At 47.5% G+C, this 17,484-nt stretch overlaps 1 protein-coding gene across 4 annotated transcripts in view; it reads right to left on the bottom strand.

Moving 5' to 3' along the window:
• The window catches only part of SAMD4A (sterile alpha motif domain containing 4A), a 121,844-nt gene extending 115,238 nt beyond the window's left edge, over positions 1-6,606 (bottom strand). For 2 of the 4 annotated variants that reach the window (XM_063439004.1, XM_063439005.1), the window contains exons 1-2: positions 6,503-6,606; positions 857-1,350 (exon numbers count right to left, since the gene is read on the bottom strand). In XM_063439004.1, coding sequence (XP_063295074.1) covers positions 857-1,052 — 196 coding nt within the window. In that variant the 5' untranslated portion in view covers positions 1,053-1,350; positions 6,503-6,606. Of the gene's footprint in view, positions 1-856; positions 1,351-6,502 lie in introns of those variants that run through there. The other 2 variants (XM_063439006.1, XM_063439007.1) reach the window with 2 other exon arrangements.
• Between the last annotated feature and the right edge of the window lie 10,878 nt (positions 6,607-17,484).

The raw sequence follows: 17,484 nt of genomic DNA, 5'->3' as shown, positions 1-17,484 counted from the left end.
CCCGCTAGAACCTCAACCTAGCCCAGCAACCGTCCCTTTACCCGCTAGAACCTCAATCTAGCCCAGCAACCGTCCCTTTACCCGCTAGAACCTCAACCTAGCCCAGCACTCGTCCCTTTACCCGCTAGAACCTCAACCTAGCCCAGCACTCGTCCCTTTACCCGCTAGAACCTCAACCTAGCCCAGCACTCGTCCCTTTACCCGCTAGAACCTCAACCTAGCCCAGCACTCGTCCCTTTACCCGCTAGAACCTCAATCTAGCCCAGCACTCGTCCCTTTACCTGCTAGAACCTCAACCTAGCCCAGCACTCGTCCCTTTACCCACTAGAAGCGCAATCTAGCCCAGCACCCGTCCCTTTACCCGCTAGAACCTCAACCTAGCCCAGCACTCGTCCCTTTACCCGCTAGAACCTCAACCTAGCCCAGCACTCGTCCCTTTACCCGCTAGAACCTCAACCTAGCCCAGCACTCGTCCCTTTACCCACTAGAAGCGCAATCTAGCCCAGCACTCGTCCCTTTACCCGCTAGAAGCGCAATCTAGCCCAGCACTCGTCCCTTTACCCGCTAGAACCTCAATCTAGCCCAGCACTCGTCCCTTTACCCGCTAGAACCTCAATCCAGCACAGCATTCGTCCCTTTACCCGCTAGAAGCGCAATCTAGCCCAGCACTCGTCCCTTTACCCGCTAGAACCTCAATCTAGCCCAGCACTCGTCCCCTTACCCGCTAGAACCTCAATCCAGCCCAGCACCCGTCCCTTTACCCGCTAGAACCTCAACCTAGCCCAGCACCCGTCCCTTTATGCAGGAAAAAAATAAATTTTAAAAAACAGAAGAAGAAAAAAAACACACACGTTACCTGGATTATTGGCCTCGCCTTCAAGTATGTGCAGTTCTGTGCAATCTACTAAGGAATGATCAAGGCAGATTTGGAGAAACCTCGCTTGGGTTGTGCTCACCCGTTTCAGCAGAGATAAAAGAGCCACGGTTTGTTCACATTCATTCCAGCCTTTAAACCATCCCGACAGCAGGCTTACTTGATCCCGAAACATCATGATTATGGGAAGATTTGCAATATGCGTGGAGAAAAAGAAAAAGAAAGTTTGCAGACCAGAAATCACTCTCAGGGCAGCAAATTCCGCTCAGTTTTTCTGTTGTTTTTAAACGAAGCAGCCGTGGGTTTTTCTTTCGTAGATCACACCAGCACAGAAACATGGAGCGTTGTACAGTCAGCCCAAGTCATCGCCCCCCTTTCTTTTTGTGGGATTCACTGGTTGTTATTCCCCAGATCTGACGTCCCCTTAGCTGGATGGCGTTCTCCTCCACACCCGCATTCCACAGCAATGCTCACAACTGCAAAAAATAAAATCCTCTCTCTAACTCATACTTCACAAGAGAAGGCCAACGCTAGCCACAGCCGGCACACAGCTTATATCACAGCGAGCCCTGTCCATCCAGCCCTGCAGCACAGCCATGGGGAGACAGGTAACTTGGTACCAGGTTGGCACCATACAGGAAATAAAGAACTTGCTTTTCTGGTGCAGTGATTAAATAGGATTTAACGGTTTCTGGGATCGCAATGCCTACCTAGGTCTGCATCAGGCTGGGTTTTAGACACTGAACCTAATTAGGGGTTTGGGTGCTGCTTTTAACCCTTCCCCAAGAAAAATATATTTAGGGGCAATGGATTAGGGGTCAGCTAGGGTACATGACCTCATGAGGCTCTTCTACAAATGCCAAATGATTTATTACAAGAAGTGGTTTAAATGCCCTGAAATGACTGGAAAGAATAACGCTGGTCTCCTGGTATAGGGGGCGTCATTCTGAAACTAGTACTGCTTTGGTCAACCTTGGGCTCTAAGAGCAAGGCGGGGGGAGACTCTCATGGGGAAGGGGGGGGGGAATGGGGAGAGCACTCTGAAGCCGACATTAGGGGGGGGGGTCACCCTATGGCCAACATTTGGGGGGGGGGTGTCACCCTGTGGCCAACATTTGGGGGGGGGGTCACCCTGTGGCCAACATTTGGGAGGGGGGGTCACCCTGTGGCCAACATTTGGGAGGGGGGGTCACCCTGTGGCCAACATTTGGGAGGGGGGGTCACCCTGTGGCCAACATTTGGGAGGGGGGGGGGTCACCCTGTGGCCAACATTTGGGAGGGGGGGGGGTCACCCTGTGGCCAACATTTGGGAGGGGGGGGGTCACCCTGTGGCCAACATTTGGGGTGGGGGTCACCCTGTGGCCAACATTTGGGGGGGGGGGGTCAACCTGTGGCCAACATTTGGGGGGGGTGGGTCAACCTGTGGCCAACATTTGGGGGGGTAGCGGGGTCACCCTGTGGCCAACATTTGGGGGGGTAGCGGGGTCACCCTGTGGCCAACATTTGGGGGTTTGGGGTCAGGGCAGCTATGAGTATATAATCACTCTGTGGTTTTCCAGTTGGACACATGCAACAGATCTGTGTGCGCTTTCTATAGATCCTGCAGTTAAGCAATGGGCAGGATGTAAAGTTATGGAAGATCTGCACATTGTACACAGAGACTGACAGGGGCACAGACAGGCAGGGGCACAGAGACAGGCAGACAGGGGCACAGAGACAGGCAGACAGGGGCACAGAGACAGGCAGACAGGGGCACAGAGACAGGCAGACAGGGGCACAGAGGCAGGCAGACAGGGGCACAGAGGCAGGCAGACAGGGGCACAGAGACAGGCAGGGGCACAGAGACAGGCAGGCAGGCAGGGGCACAGAGGCAGGCAGGCAGGCAGGGGCACAGAGACAGGCAGGCAGGCAGGGGCACAGAGACAGACAGACAGGCAGGGGCACAGAGACAGACAGACAGGCAGGGGCACAGAGACAGACAGACAGGCAGGGGCACAGAGACAGACAGACAGGCAGGGGCACAGAGACAGACAGACAGGCAGGGGCACAGAGACAGACAGACAGGCAGGGGCACAGAGACAGACAGGCAGGCAGGGGCACAGAGACAGGCAGGGGCACAGAGACAGGCAGGGGCACAGAGACAGGCAGGGGCACAGAGACAGGCAGGGGCACAGAGACAGGCAGGGGCACAGAGACAGGCAGGGGCACAGAGACAGACAGGCAGGCAGAGTGAATCCCCCGGCCAGTGATCTGTCTGCAATACAATGAGAAAGTGAAGCCTCTATGCAGTCTGCAGCTCCCTTTCATCCCCCCTCCCCAGATCCCCTCTGTCACCCCAAACCCAGTGCCCCCGCCCACCATAGAGCTCTCCTCCCTATATAAAAGGACTCCTGTCCCCTTCAGCATAATCCCCCAGTCCAGCTCAATTTTCAACCCCTCAGCAACAGTTCTGCTCCCACCATGCCCCAGTTCTGCTGCCTCCTGCTCCCCCCCCCCCCCCCCCATGCCCCAGTGCCCCACTGCAGCTCCATCCTAGATATAGAGTCTCCCCCCACCTCATAGACAGGTCTCCTGCCCCCCACCCCACATACAGAGCTCCCCCCTATATACAAGTATCCAGTCCCCTCAGCACCTCCCTATAAAACACAAGAACCCCCCCCCCCCCGTATAGACAGGGCTCCTGCCCCCCCCCCAGATACAGTGTGTCCCCCCAGATACAGTGTGTCCCCCCCCTTATATAAAGGGCTCCTGTCCCCCAGATACAGTGTGTCCCCCTCCTTATATAAAGGCCCCCCCCCCCCTTATATACAGGGCTCCTGCCCACCAGATACAGTGCGTCCCCCTTATATACAGGGCTCCTGCCCACCAGATACAGTGTGTCCCCCCCTTATATACAGGGCTCCTGCCCACCAGATACAGTGCCCCCCCCTTATATACAGGGCTCCTGCCCACCAGATACAGTGTGTCCCCCCCCCTTATATACAGGGCTCCTGCCCACCAGATACAGTGTGTCCCCCCCCCTTATATACAGGGCTCCTGCCCACCAGATACAGTGTGTCCCCCCCCCTTATATACAGGGCTCCTGCCCACCAGATACAGTGTGTCCCCCCCCCCTTATATACAGGGCTCCTGCCCACCAGATACAGTGTGTCCCCCCCCCCCTTATATACAGGGCTCCTGCCCACCAGATACAGTGTGTCCCCCCCCCTTATATACAGGGCTCCTGCCCACCAGATACAGTGCCCCCCCCCTTATATACAGGGCTCCTGCCCACCAGATACAGTGTCCCCCCCTTATAGACAGGGCTCCTGCCCCCCCAGTAACAGTGCCCCCCCCCTTATAGACAGGGCTCCTGCCCCCCAGTAACAGTGCCCCCCCTTATAGACAGGGCTCCTGCCCCCCCCCCCCCCCCAGTAACAGTGCCCCACCTTATAGACAGGGCTCCTGCTCCCCCAGTAACAGTGCCCCCCCTTATAGACAGGGCTCCTGCCCCCCCAGTAACAGTGCCCCCCCTTATAGACAGGGCTCCTGCCCCCCCAGTAACAGTACCCCCTCTTATAGACAGGGCTCCTGCCCCCCCAGTAACAGTGCCCCCCCGTATAGACAGGGCTCCTGCCCCCCCCCCCCAGTAACAGTGCCCCCTCTTATAGACAGGGCTCCTGCCCCCCAGTAACTGTGCCCCCCCTTATAGACAGGGCTCCTGCCCCCCAGTAACAGTGCCCCCCCCCCCTTATAGACAGGGCCCCCCCCCCTTATAGACAGGGCTCCTGCCCCCCAGTAACAGTGCCCCCCCTTATAGACAGGGCTCCTGCCCCCCCAGTAGCAGTGCCCCCCCCCCCTTATAGACAGGGCTCCTGCCCCCCCCCCAGTAACAGTGCCCCCCCTTATAGACAGGGCTCCTGCCCCCCCCAGTAACAGTGCCCCCCCTTATAGACAGGGCTCCTGCCCCCCAGTAACAGTGCCCCCCCCCTTATAGACAGGGCTCCTGCCCCCCCAGTAACAGTGCCCCCCCTTATAGACAGGGCTCCTGCCCCCCAGTAACTGTGCCCCCCCTTATAGACAGGGCTCCTGCCCCCCAGTAACAGTGCCCCCCCCCCCCATATAGCCTGGGCTCCTGCCCCCCCCCCTTATAGACAGGGCTCCTGCCCCCCCAGTAACAGTGCCCCCCCCTTATAGACAGGGCTCCTGCCCCCCAGTAACAGTGCCCCCCCTTATAGACAGGGCTCCTGCCCCCCCCCCTTATAGACAGGGCTCCTGCCCCCCCAGTAACAGTGCCCCCCCTTATAGACAGGGCTCCTGCCCCCCAGTAACTGTGCCCCCCCTTATAGACAGGGCTCCTGCCCCCCAGTAACAGTGCCCCCCCCCCCCCTTATAGACAGGGCTCCTGCCCACCAGATACAGTGTCCCCCCCTTATAGACAGGGCTCCTGCCCCCCCAGTAACAGTGCCCCCCCCCCCCTTATAGACAGGGCTCCTGCCCCCCCAGTAACAGTGCCCCCCCCCTTATAGACAGGGCTCCTGCCCCCCAGTAACAGTGCCCCCCCTTATAGACAGGGCTCCTGCCCCCCCCCCCCCCCCCAGTAACAGTGCCCCATCTTATAGACAGGGCTCCTGCTCCCCCAGTAACAGTGCCCCCCCTTATAGACAGGGCTCCTGCCCCCCCAGTAACAGTGCCCCCCCTTATAGACAGGGCTCCTGCCCCCCCAGTAACAGTACACCCTCTTATAGACAGGGCTCCTGCCCCCCCAGTAACAGTGCCCCCCCGTATAGACAGGGCTCCTGCCCCCCCCCCAGTAACAGTGCCCCCTCTTATAGACAGGGCTCCTGCCCCCCAGTAACTGTGCCCCCCCTTATAGACAGGGCTCCTGCCCCCCCAGTAACAGTGCCCCCCCGTATAGACAGGGCTCCTGCCCCCCCCCCCAGTAACAGTGCCCCCTCTTATAGACAGGGCTCCTGCCCCCCAGTAACTGTGCCCCCCCTTATAGACAGGGCTCCTGCCCCCCAGTAACAGTGCCCCCCCCCTTATAGACAGGGCCCCCCCCCCCCAGAACTTCTGTCTACACCAAAATTGTTACAAGCATCTTTCTTGTGATATGCAGATTTCGTAGATTGCTATACTATCAGTGAAAATAATATAGACAGGGCTCCTGCCCCCCCCCCCAGTAACAGTGCCCCCCCTTATAGACAGGGCTCCTGCCCCCCCAGTAACAGTGCCCCCCCTTATAGACAGGGCTCCTGCCCCCCCAGTAACAGTGCCCCCCCTTATAGACAGGGCTCCTGCCCCCCCAGTAACAGTGCCCCCCCTTATAGACAGGGCTCCTGCCCCCCAGTAACTGTGCCCCCCCTTATAGACAGGGCTCCTGCCCCCCAGTAACAGTGCCCCCCCCCCATATAGCCTGGGCTCCTGCCCCCCCCCCCTTATAGACAGGGCTCCTGCCCCCCCAGTAACAGTGCCCCCCCCTTATAGACAGGGCTCCTGCCCCCCAGTAACAGTGCCCCCCCTTATAGACAGGGCTCCTGCCCCCCCCCCCCCTTATAGACAGGGCTCCTGCCCCCCCAGTAACAGTGCCCCCCCCCCCTTATAGACAGGGCTCCTGCCCCCCCCCCCCAGTGACAGTGCAGTTCCTACCTGCGGCCGGTGCATGGCGCTGTACCCTGCCAGGTGGCCCCCCGGGCTCTATGTGAGCGGCTCCCAGGGCCCAGCCATGCCGACTCTCACTCACTGAGTGTCAGGGAGCTCCGACTAATCAGTAACAGCTGCCATGACGTCATGGGGGAGGGGAGGGGGGAGGCACCAAAATAGAGCCAGGGGGAGGGCGGGGGGACATTCCTGGGGGGAGAACGGCTGGCTGAGGGTAGTTGGGCGCTAGGTGGGCTGGCTGAGGGTAGTTGGGCGCTAGGTGGGCTGGCTGAGGGTAGTTGGGAGGGGCTGGAGCTAAATGGGTTGGCTGGGGGTAGATGGGAGGGGCTGGAGCTAGATGGGCTGGCTGAGGGTAGTTGGGAGGGGCTGGAGGTAGATGGGCTGGCTGAGGATAGTTGAGAGGGGCTGGAGGTAGATGGGCTGGCTGAGGGTAGTTGGGAGAGGCTGGAGCTAGGTGGGCTGGCTGAGGGTAGTTGGAAGGGGCTGGAGCTAGATGGGCTGGCTGAGGGTAGTTGGGAGGGGCTGAAGCTAGATGGGCTGGCTGAGGGTAGTTGGGAGGGGCTGAAGCTAGATGGGCTGGCTGAGGGTAGTTGGGAGAGGCTGGAGCTAGATGGGCTGGCTGAGGGTAGTTGGGAGGGGCTGGAGGTAGATGGGCTGGCTGAGGGTAGTTGGGAGGGGCTGGAGGTAGATGGGCTGGCTGAGGGTAGTTGGGAGGGGCTGGAGCTAGGTGGGCTGGCTGAGGGTAGTTGGGAGAGGCTGGAGCTAGGTGGGCTGGCTGAGGGTAGTTGGAAGGGGCTGGAGCTAGATGGGCTGGCTGAGGGTAGTTGGGAGGGGCTGAAGCTAGATGGGCTGGCTGAGGGTAGTTGGGAGGGGCTGAAGCTAGATGGGCTGGCTGAGGGTAGTTGGGAGGGCCTGGAGCTAGATAGGCTGTCTGAGGGTAGTTGGCTGCTTCACCATCTTAATCAAACTATAAATTAATTTACTCTATTATGGCTGGCTTCTTTGGAAGGGAATAAGGATGATGGCTGGATGAAGGTTGATGGGATTAAGAATGATTGCTGGCTGAGGGTTGATGGAAAGAGATTAAAGATGATGGCTGGCTGAGGGTTGATAGAAAGGGCATAAGCATCATGACTGGCTGAGGGTTGATGGGAAGGGCATAAGGGTTACGACTGGCTGAGGGTTGATGGGATTAAGGGTAATGGCTGGCTGAGGGTTGATGGAAAGGGATTAAGGATGATGGCTGGCTGAGGGTTGATGGGAAGGAGTGAAGAATGATTGCTGGTAGAGAGAGATTTCCTCGTTTAGTAAATGACCCTGACATTAGTCTCTTGTGTTTCATTTCCCTTTAAGAAAAGGAGCCAGGTGTCAGAATTTGTTCTCAGGCAGATTTGAATCTAAATTTAGAAAGGATCTGTATGGACTAGAAGTTGGGAGAGAGGAAGCCCTATCACAAACCCCACCGGAAACAGACATTATACAGGCCTTGAAAATAATATAATAATAAAGCTTACAGCTCAGTGTGTCCTTACAGCTTATTGTATCCTTACAGCTTATTGTATCGTTACAGCGTATTGTATCGTTACAGCTCAGTGTGTCCTTACAGCTTATTGTATCATTACAGCTTATTGTATCATTACAGCGTATTGTATCGTTACAGCTTATTGTATCATTACAGCTCAGTGTATCCTTGCAGCTTATTGTATCATTACAGCTTATTGTATCATTACAGCGTATTGTATCGTTACAGCTTATTGTATCATTACAGCTCAGTGTATCATTACAGCTCAGTGTGTCATTACAGCTTATTGTATCATTACAGCTTATTGTATCCTTACAGCTCAGTGCATCCTTACAGCTTATTGTATCATTACAGCTTATTGTATCCTTACAGCTCAGTGCATCCTTACAGCTTATTGTATCCTTACAGCTTATTGTATCCTTACAGCTCAGTGTGTCATTACAGCTTATTGTATCATTACAGCTCAGTGTATCCTTACAGCTTATTGTATCATTACAGCTCAGTGTATCCTTACAGTTTATTGTATCCTTACAGCTTATTGTATCCTTACAGCTCAGTGTGTCATTACAGCTTATTGTATCATTACAGCTCAGTGTATCCTTACAGCTTATTGTATCATTACAGCTTATTGTATCATTACAGCTCAGTGTATCCTTACAGCTTATTGTATCCTTACAGCTCAGTGTATCCTTACAGCTTATTGTATCATTACAGCTCAGTGTGTCATTACAGCTCAGTGTATCATTACAGCTCAGTGTGTCATTACAGCTTATTGTATCATTACAGCTCAGTGTATCCTTACAGCTTATTGTATCATTACAGCTCAGTGTATCCTTATAGCTTATTGTATCATTAGAGCTCAGTGTATCCTTACAGCTTATTGTATCATTAGAGCTCAGTGTATCCTTACAGCTCAGTGTATCCTTACAGCTTATTGTATCATTACAGCTTATTGTATCATTACAGCTTATTGTATCATTACAGCTTATTGTATCATTACAGCGTATTGTATCGTTACAGCTTATTGTATCGTTACAGCTCAGTGTATCCTTACAGCTTATTGTATCATTAGAGCTCAGTGTATTGTTACAGCTTTTTGTATCATTACAACTTATTGTATCATTAGAGCTCAGTGTATCCTTACAGCTTATTGTATCATTACAGCTCAGTGTATCCTTACAGCTTTTTGTATCATTAGAGCTCAGTGTATCGTTACAGCTTTTTGTATCATTAGAGCTCAGTGTATCGTTACAGCTTTTTGTATCATTAAGGCTCAGTGTATCCTTACAGCTTATTGTATCATTACAGCTCAGTGTATCCTTACAGCGTATTGTATCATTAGAGCTCAGTGTATCCTTACAGCTTATTGTATCATTAGAGCTCAGTGTATTGTTACAGCTTTTTGTATCATTACAGCTCAGTGTATCCTTACAACTTATTGTATAATTAGAGCTCAGTGTATCCTTACAGCTTATTGTATCATTACAGCTTATTGTATCATTACAGCTCAGTGTATCGTTACAGCTTATTGTATTATTAGAGCTCAGTGTATCGTTACAGCTTATTGTATCATTAGAGCTTATTGTATCGTTACAGCTTATTGTATCATTAAAGCTCAGTGTATTCTTACAGCTTATTGTATAATTACAGCTCAGTGTATCCTTACAGCTTATTGTATCATTACAGCTCAGTGCATCCTTACAGCTTATTGTAACATTAGAGCTTATTGTATCATTACAGCTCAGTGTATCCTTACAGCTTATTGTATCATTACAGCTTATTGTAACAGAGCTTATTGTATCATTAGAGCTCAGTGTATTCTTACAGCTTATTGTATAATTACAGCTCAGTGTATCCTTACAGCTTATTGTATAATTACAGCTCAGTGTATCCTTACAGCTTATTGTATCATTAGAGCTCAGTGTATCCTTACAGCTTATTGTATCATTACAGCTTATTGTATCATTACAGCTCATTGTATCATTACAGCTCATTGTATCATTACAGCTCAGTGTATCGTTACAGCTTATTGTATCATTAGAGCTCAGTGTATTCTTACAGCTTATTGTATCATTAGAGCTCAGTGTATCCTTACAGCTTATTGTATCATTACAGCTCAGTGTATCCTTACAGCTTATTGTATCAGTACAGCTTATTGTATCATTACAGCTCAGTGTATCCTTACAGCTTATTGTATCATTACAGCTCAGTGTATCCTTACAGCTTATTGTATCATTACAGCTCAGTGTGTCGTTACAGCTTATTCTATCATTACAGCTTATTGTATCGTTAGAGCTCAGTGTATCCTTACAGCTTATTGTATCATTACAGCTCAGTGTATCCTTACAGCTTATTGTAACATTAGAGCTTATTGTATTATTACAGCTCAGTGTATCGTTACAGCTTATTGTATCATTAGAGCTCAGTGTATCCTTACAGCTTATTGTATCATTACAGCTCAGTGTATCCTTACAGCTTATTGTATTATTACAGCTCAGTGTATCCTTACAGCTTATTGTATTATTAGAGCTTATTGTATTATTACAGCTCAGTGTATCGTTACAGCTTATTGTATCATTAGAGCTCAGTGTATCCTTACAGCTTATTGTATTATTAGAGCTTATTGTATTATTACAGCTCAGTGTATCGTTACAGCTTATTGTATCATTAGAGCTCAGTGTATCCTTACAGCTTATTGTATCATTACAGCTCAGTGTATCCTTACAGCTTATTGTATTATTACAGCTCAGTGTATCCTTACAGCTTATTGTATTATTACAGCTCAGTGTATCGTTACAGCTTTTTGTATCATTAGAGCTCAGTGTATCCTTACAGCTTATTGTAACATTAGAGCTTATTGTATTATTACAGCTCAGTGTATCGTTACAGCTTATTGTATCATTAGAGCTCAGTGTATCCTTACAGCTTATTGTATCATTACAGCTCAGTGTATCCTTACAGCTTATTGTATTATTACAGCTCAGTGTATCCTTACAGCTTATTGTATTATTACAGCTCAGTGTATCGTTACAGCTTATTGTATCATTAGAGCTCAGTGTATTCTTACAGCTTATTGTATCATTAGAGCTCAGTGTATCCTTACAGCTTATTGTATCATTACAGCTTATTGTATCATTACAGCTTATTGTATCATTACAGCTCAGTGTATCCTTACAGCTTATTGTATCATTACAGCTCAGTGTATCCTTACAGCTTATTGTATCATTACAGCTCAGTGTGTCGTTACAGCTTATTCTATCATTACAGCTTATTGTATCATTAGAGCTCAGTGTATCCTTACAGCTTATTGTATCATTACAGCTCAGTGTATCCTTACAGCTTATTGTAACATTAGAGCTTATTGTATTATTACAGCTCAGTGTATCGTTACAGCTTATTGTATCATTAGAGCTCAGTGTATCCTTACAGCTTATTGTATCATTACAGCTCAGTGTATCCTTACAGCTTATTGTATTATTACAGCTCAGTGTATCCTTACAGCTTATTGTATCATTAGAGCTTATTGTATTATTACAGCTCAGTGTATCGTTACAGCTTATTGTATCATTACAGCTCAGTGTATCCTTACAGCTTATTGTATCATTAGAGCTTATTGTATTATTACAGCTCAGTGTATCGTTACAGCTTTTTGTATCATTAGAGCTCAGTGTATCCTTACAGCTTATTGTATCATTACAGCTCAGTGTATCCTTACAGCTTATTGTATCATTAGAGCTCAGTGTATCCTTACAGCTTATTGTATCATTAGAGCTCAGTGTATCCTTACAGCTTATTGTATCATTACAGCTCAGTGTATCCTTACAGCTTATTGTATTATTATAGCTCAGTGTATCCTTACAGCTTATTGTATCATTAGAGCTTATTGTATTATTACAGCTCAGTGTATCGTTACAGCTTATTGTATTATTACAGCTCAGTGTATCGTTACAGCTTATTGTATTATTACAGCTCAGTGTATCGTTACAGCTTATTGTATCATTAGAGCTTATTGTATTATTACAGCTCAGTGTATCGTTACAGCTTATTGTATCATTAGAGCTCAGTGTATCCTTACAGCTTATTGTATCATTACAGCTCAGTGTATCGTTACAGCTTATTGTATTAGTACAGCTCAGTGTATCGTTACAGCTTATTGTATCATTACAGCTCAGTGTATCCTTACAGCTTATTGTATCATTAGAGCTCCGTGTATCCTTACAGCTTATTGTATTATTACAGCTCAGTGTATCATTAAGGCTCGCTGTGTTATTACTGTACTATACACCAAGCTGCAGCTTTAATAATATAATAAGCTGCAATGATATAAGCTGTAATAATATATGTAGCAGATCACCGGTAACCTGACTAGTTACCTCAGCTAAACGCTCCTCTCTTTCCCCCAGTAACCAGACGAGACATCGTTTTGGGAGTAATATGTAATCTATTATATTTTGGCTCAGAATGCAGCCTTTTATGCTCAGACCCTCAGTCTAATGTCTTCATTCTTTACACAGTGATCCCACCCAGGCGTCTGTGTCTGAGAGATAATTTGGTTAGGGACCGGTAAGTTAATTATCTCCCGGATACAGAGAGCTGAATGCAGTAAAACCCCGAAAACACATGGAAGACAGTTATGAACCCCCACAAGTTTTATATATCCGATAGCTCTCAATGGAGCGGCCAATCTGTCCAAATAGCGATTTGATCCGTGGGGTTTTGTGGAAACGCCACACCGTTAAAGTTTAGACTGCCCGTCTGCGTGGTCTCCTGCCAAAAGCAGTTCCAGGCGGTTAGAGGTATTGGCCGGTCCTTTAACAGGGTCTCTGACCGGTTGTGGAAGGGGGGCTCCCCCTGGCTCATAGCTAGCGATCGTTCCTCTCCCCACCTTGTAGCTCCATTCAAAGAACCCTCTCCTGGGGTATCGGGAAAGGGGTGAAAATGTAATGGCAAGTTAGTCTGTGTGGCCGAGTTGGAGTTTCAGGGTGAACTCATAAAAGTCCCGCTGACTCGTTCGGTATGTTGCTATTCGGGAAATTGCTTGCGAATAGGCAGGGTTATGTGGCTGCTGGGCTACTGTAGAAGGAAAAAGGAACTGAAAGCCAGGGGCGTGATCTAGTCTTTCAGTGACTTTAGGGCCACAATATAGTTAGCTGTTAAAGTGCTTAGAATAGAATTCAGGAAATACATTATTGTTACGATAAATAAAATCTTTTTTGGTTCTGCCCCTCGCTGGGTTTAAACATTTCACAAAGCATTTTTCGAATATCTGGACATGTTGAATAGGAGACCCTAATGTTTAACTTCATCTCATTTTGAACATTTTTTCGAGACCAAGTGCAGAAGTGCAAAAAAGAAACCCACAGGGAAAAACACAAACATTTTATTAAAAGACTTTTCCGTCTTGTGAGCACATCACGCAGTGGAGAGATTAATAAGGTCTTTGTGTGACTGGAGAAAGGGGATCTGCCTGGTCACTTCCTAGCTGGAAAACCAATCTCTGGCTATGACATCAGTGGAACAAGTCTGCATGCCAGCTGCCAGTCACCAACGTGATTGGACATTAAAACCCAGCGTGTGCCGCAGCCAGAAGAACTCCGTCCGCCCAGCGTGGGATAGATTTATTAAGCCCATAATAGGAGACTGACACAGAGCGTCACAATTCATTTAAGGAGGAAATATCGTGCTGTAAAATGAGTGAAGAGAAAGATGGTAAATATAGCTCAGGCCACGAGGAACAAAATCATTTTAATGTAACGGTCATAGACGGAGCACTAAGTATTAACGCCATTGTAAAAATAATGAGAATTGTTTGATCCTGGTGTCTCGCCCGGTGCCCCGCGCTGTATCGATGCCCTTTTCATCAATAAAGCAATATGAGGTCACAGCTGATTACTCCTATGTCCACACAGTGCCACTTCCTTCACATGTCTGCCTCCATTTAAAGGTAACCGAGCTGGCAGGGCTCACCTGGACAAGTGCAGATCCCTGGGGGTCACGTGGTACAGAAATGACTCACCCCACGCTCATTCACAAAACAAAAAATCACTGAAAGTAGACAGCATCACACAGCAATCCTCTGTCACTCAAGGAGATCTAGAGTAATCCAGTTTAATCGGAGATTCGTCAGCAAGAAAACTAGTGACAAGTCTGCTGCTGTGAACTCCAACGCCTATCATGCACCGGATGATATAGTAGGATTGTAATAAAGATTTTGGGAAATTAACTATACAGCAAATGCCATTATGACGCTGGCAGAGTAGCACAATCACTCAATAGTACGGATTACGAACTGGGAATGTACAGCGTGCTGTCCAATATGTTGGTGATACAGGAATAATAAGAACTACAATGTATTCGCCTGATATGACAAGCCCCAGCCCAAACAGCCAGCAGAAAGCTGGAATTCCTGGCCAATTCTCCCCAATTCCCGTCAATTAACGCCGCTGGCTAGAGGAGAGTCCTGATGGTCTCTGGCAAACAAACGGTTACTGAGCATAGTTTGAAAGAATGCGCTTTCTGTAACATGAAGCCAAAACAGAGCTGGGAGCCTCCTTTGTAACATTGTCGCTCTCTGCATTTAAGTCTGAGATGAATGAAAGCCTTTATGCAAAGTACCCCATGCTTTAACCAATTACAGAATAAAATAGATTTAGGATTCAGTTGATAATCATATACATTGCCCCAATTGCACAGATCTTCCACAAAATGCAGCGCCCAGTCATTAATATTAATTTATACCATCTGACCATTTTTAACACAATTGCTTTATCAAATTTTACAAACACAAAAAAAATAAGTGTCATTTATGTTTAAACCACAGCAACCAAGCTGTACCTATAATCAGTTACACCCTAATATGGGCTTAACCCCTTAAGGACACATGACATGTGTGACATGTCATGATTCCCTTTTATTCCAGAAGTTTGGTCCTTAAAGGGTTAAAGCAAAATAAGACCCCAGACCATCAAGTTCAGCCTTTAAAACAGTTTTTTTTGCCTTCTTTTAGATCAAAGGGGATGAAAAGATGTGAAGATGTGAAGTGATCCTTCTTAACTACATAATGCCAATCAGATTTCAACTCACATACATGTTAATTTTAACCTTTTCTAAAAAAGCAGCCATGCCTTTTTAAAATATCTACAGAATCTGATAACACAAACTCGCTAAGAATTCCACATCTTCCAAACAGTGGAATTGATATTTCTACACTAAGCTCCTTAAGCACAAGTGGGTGAATACCATCTGGCCCTGGGGCTTTGTTTACATTAACTTTATTTAATTGCTGTAGCACTTTATCCTGTGTTAACCAATCATATTTGCGGTTAGGCTTTCGAAACAGATTTCTAAATCTTTGCCGTAACCAAAAAATAAATGAAGAAGTATGCCTGGTCTGATCCTTCTTGATTAACACACACAGAGTACTAATTACCGCTCAGCCAACAGAATGCTTCTCATAGTGAAGCATTTGGAGAGAGGGCACATAAGCGTCACTTGCCGCTTGGAGCTGGCAGTTTTTCTGATGAAGATGTATTGAATCCAGAGCTTTTATATGAAAAATATTGCTTACCGTGCTGGGATACAAAGCTATGAGGACGCCTGATTCGAGGTGCAGGTTGGTACGATCGTTTAAAGTGGAGCATGCTGGGTATTTGAGTGGTTCCAGAATCCGTGCACAGTGAAAACTCGTCCTGTCTTCTGTTAAACATTTATTTTACCGTTTTGTCGGTGGGAATTTGGGCACAGGGCTAAATTCTATTAAGAGTTAAATAGTCAGAATATATAACATTATCCTCATCTGTCGCATTGCACAGTTTATTTATTTTTTAAAAAATTTTACTATTCATTTTTATTTATATGCTTCATTATATTATTATTTTAGGTTTATTTTCACATTTATATTTATTTTCATCATTATTGAGTTTATCCTTATTATCACTCATTTTTGTAGACTGCTTCCATATTTTACAATTTATGTCCGAAAATATACACGCTGTTTTGGGTTAATATCTGGACATCTATCCACAATAGTTCTTATTTTTAATCTTTTTAACCCCTTAAGGACACATGACATGATTCCCTTTTATTCCATAAGTTTGGTCCTTAAGGGGTTAATCAGACATTTTCTTCCGTAGGGGGAATATATGTCCTCGATATCCACCCTAATGTTTATTGTGTGAGCTTATTGATTCGCTTACAAATAATAGGTATCCACCACCTATACCGAACGTGGAACGCATCCGTCATCAAATAACGCCAGGGAAGATAGCCACGCCAGAAATGACGTCAGAAGATCCAAAATATGAACCGGGAAAACAAAGAAACGCTAATGAAAACGGATTACTATTAGCTGGAGCCTACTTGGACTACCCAATAGGAAGATACAGAAGCCATATTTAAAGAAGGACTCCGGGAGGTGGATGTATACTGCTGCCTTTTTATGATCTGTATAATTCTGTTAGAAGTTATTGTATACTTTGTGATTGTTGCTATAGTTGGAGGTCCCCGAGGAAGTCCCTTTGGGATGAAACATGTAGGATTACTCCTAGCCACTTATTTTTGTTTTTAATATTCTTTTATATTTGAAGTGTTTTTATACACTATTTTAAACAATAAGTAGCAGTTTTTTTTCTACCTTGAATACCAGAGTCCAGTTCATGATACTTGCAACACTACTGAAGGAAAGCTTTTCGGATTAGCCCCTACCTATATCGGGGGAGGCACCCTAAGGCGATTTATCATACTTCATCCTTGGAGTGCTACCTTATTTTGCGCCATTATTCTATGTAATGCAGTGTTACACAATATTTGTTCTTCTTTAGATTGGTAGATCTACAGCTGTATTCTACACTGTGTTGGCTGTTTTATACCATTTTCTTAGGAATATAGTCTGGGATATTCCTGGAGAAAGCTGCCACCACTATCCATAGAGATAGGTGTTTCTTTTCATCACACGGTTGATTTGCTTTAAGTTTAGATGAGTTTTTGTTGTTTAACGCATTGCACAGTTTACCTGACAGCACAAAAGGTGAATTGTTATAGACCAGTCATGTCCAAATTGCGGCCCACATTACGGTTTAATACGGCCCCACAGGTAGTTTGGCTGATCCATCTGTTGTGGCCCCCAGTGTATCCCTGAGCACCGCTCAGGACCCCTGGGATCTCTGGATCTTTGAACCCCGTGGTCCTGAGCGGCGCTCGAGGATTCACTGGGGGCCAAGAGATCGCAAGAACGCAGACGGACGTGCAGTGACCTCTGCGTTCTCGCGATCCCTTGGACGTCATGGGATTTGGTTCCTTCTCCCTGCCGCTACAGAAAAACAGAATGGACAGAATAAAGAGACAGAATCAAGAGATTTGAGACAGAATCAAGAGATGAAAAGTATGCCATTTGTAATAAAATTTGCATAAAATTGGCCCCGGCATCACTAAAAGTGTGTGAGGGAGCAGT

This window comes from Pelobates fuscus, chromosome 13 (genome assembly GCF_036172605.1).
Source record: "Pelobates fuscus isolate aPelFus1 chromosome 13, aPelFus1.pri, whole genome shotgun sequence".
In the NCBI taxonomy this organism is placed as follows: Eukaryota; Metazoa; Chordata; class Amphibia; order Anura; family Pelobatidae; genus Pelobates; species Pelobates fuscus.
This window is presented reverse-complemented; position numbering and strand designations above follow the sequence as displayed.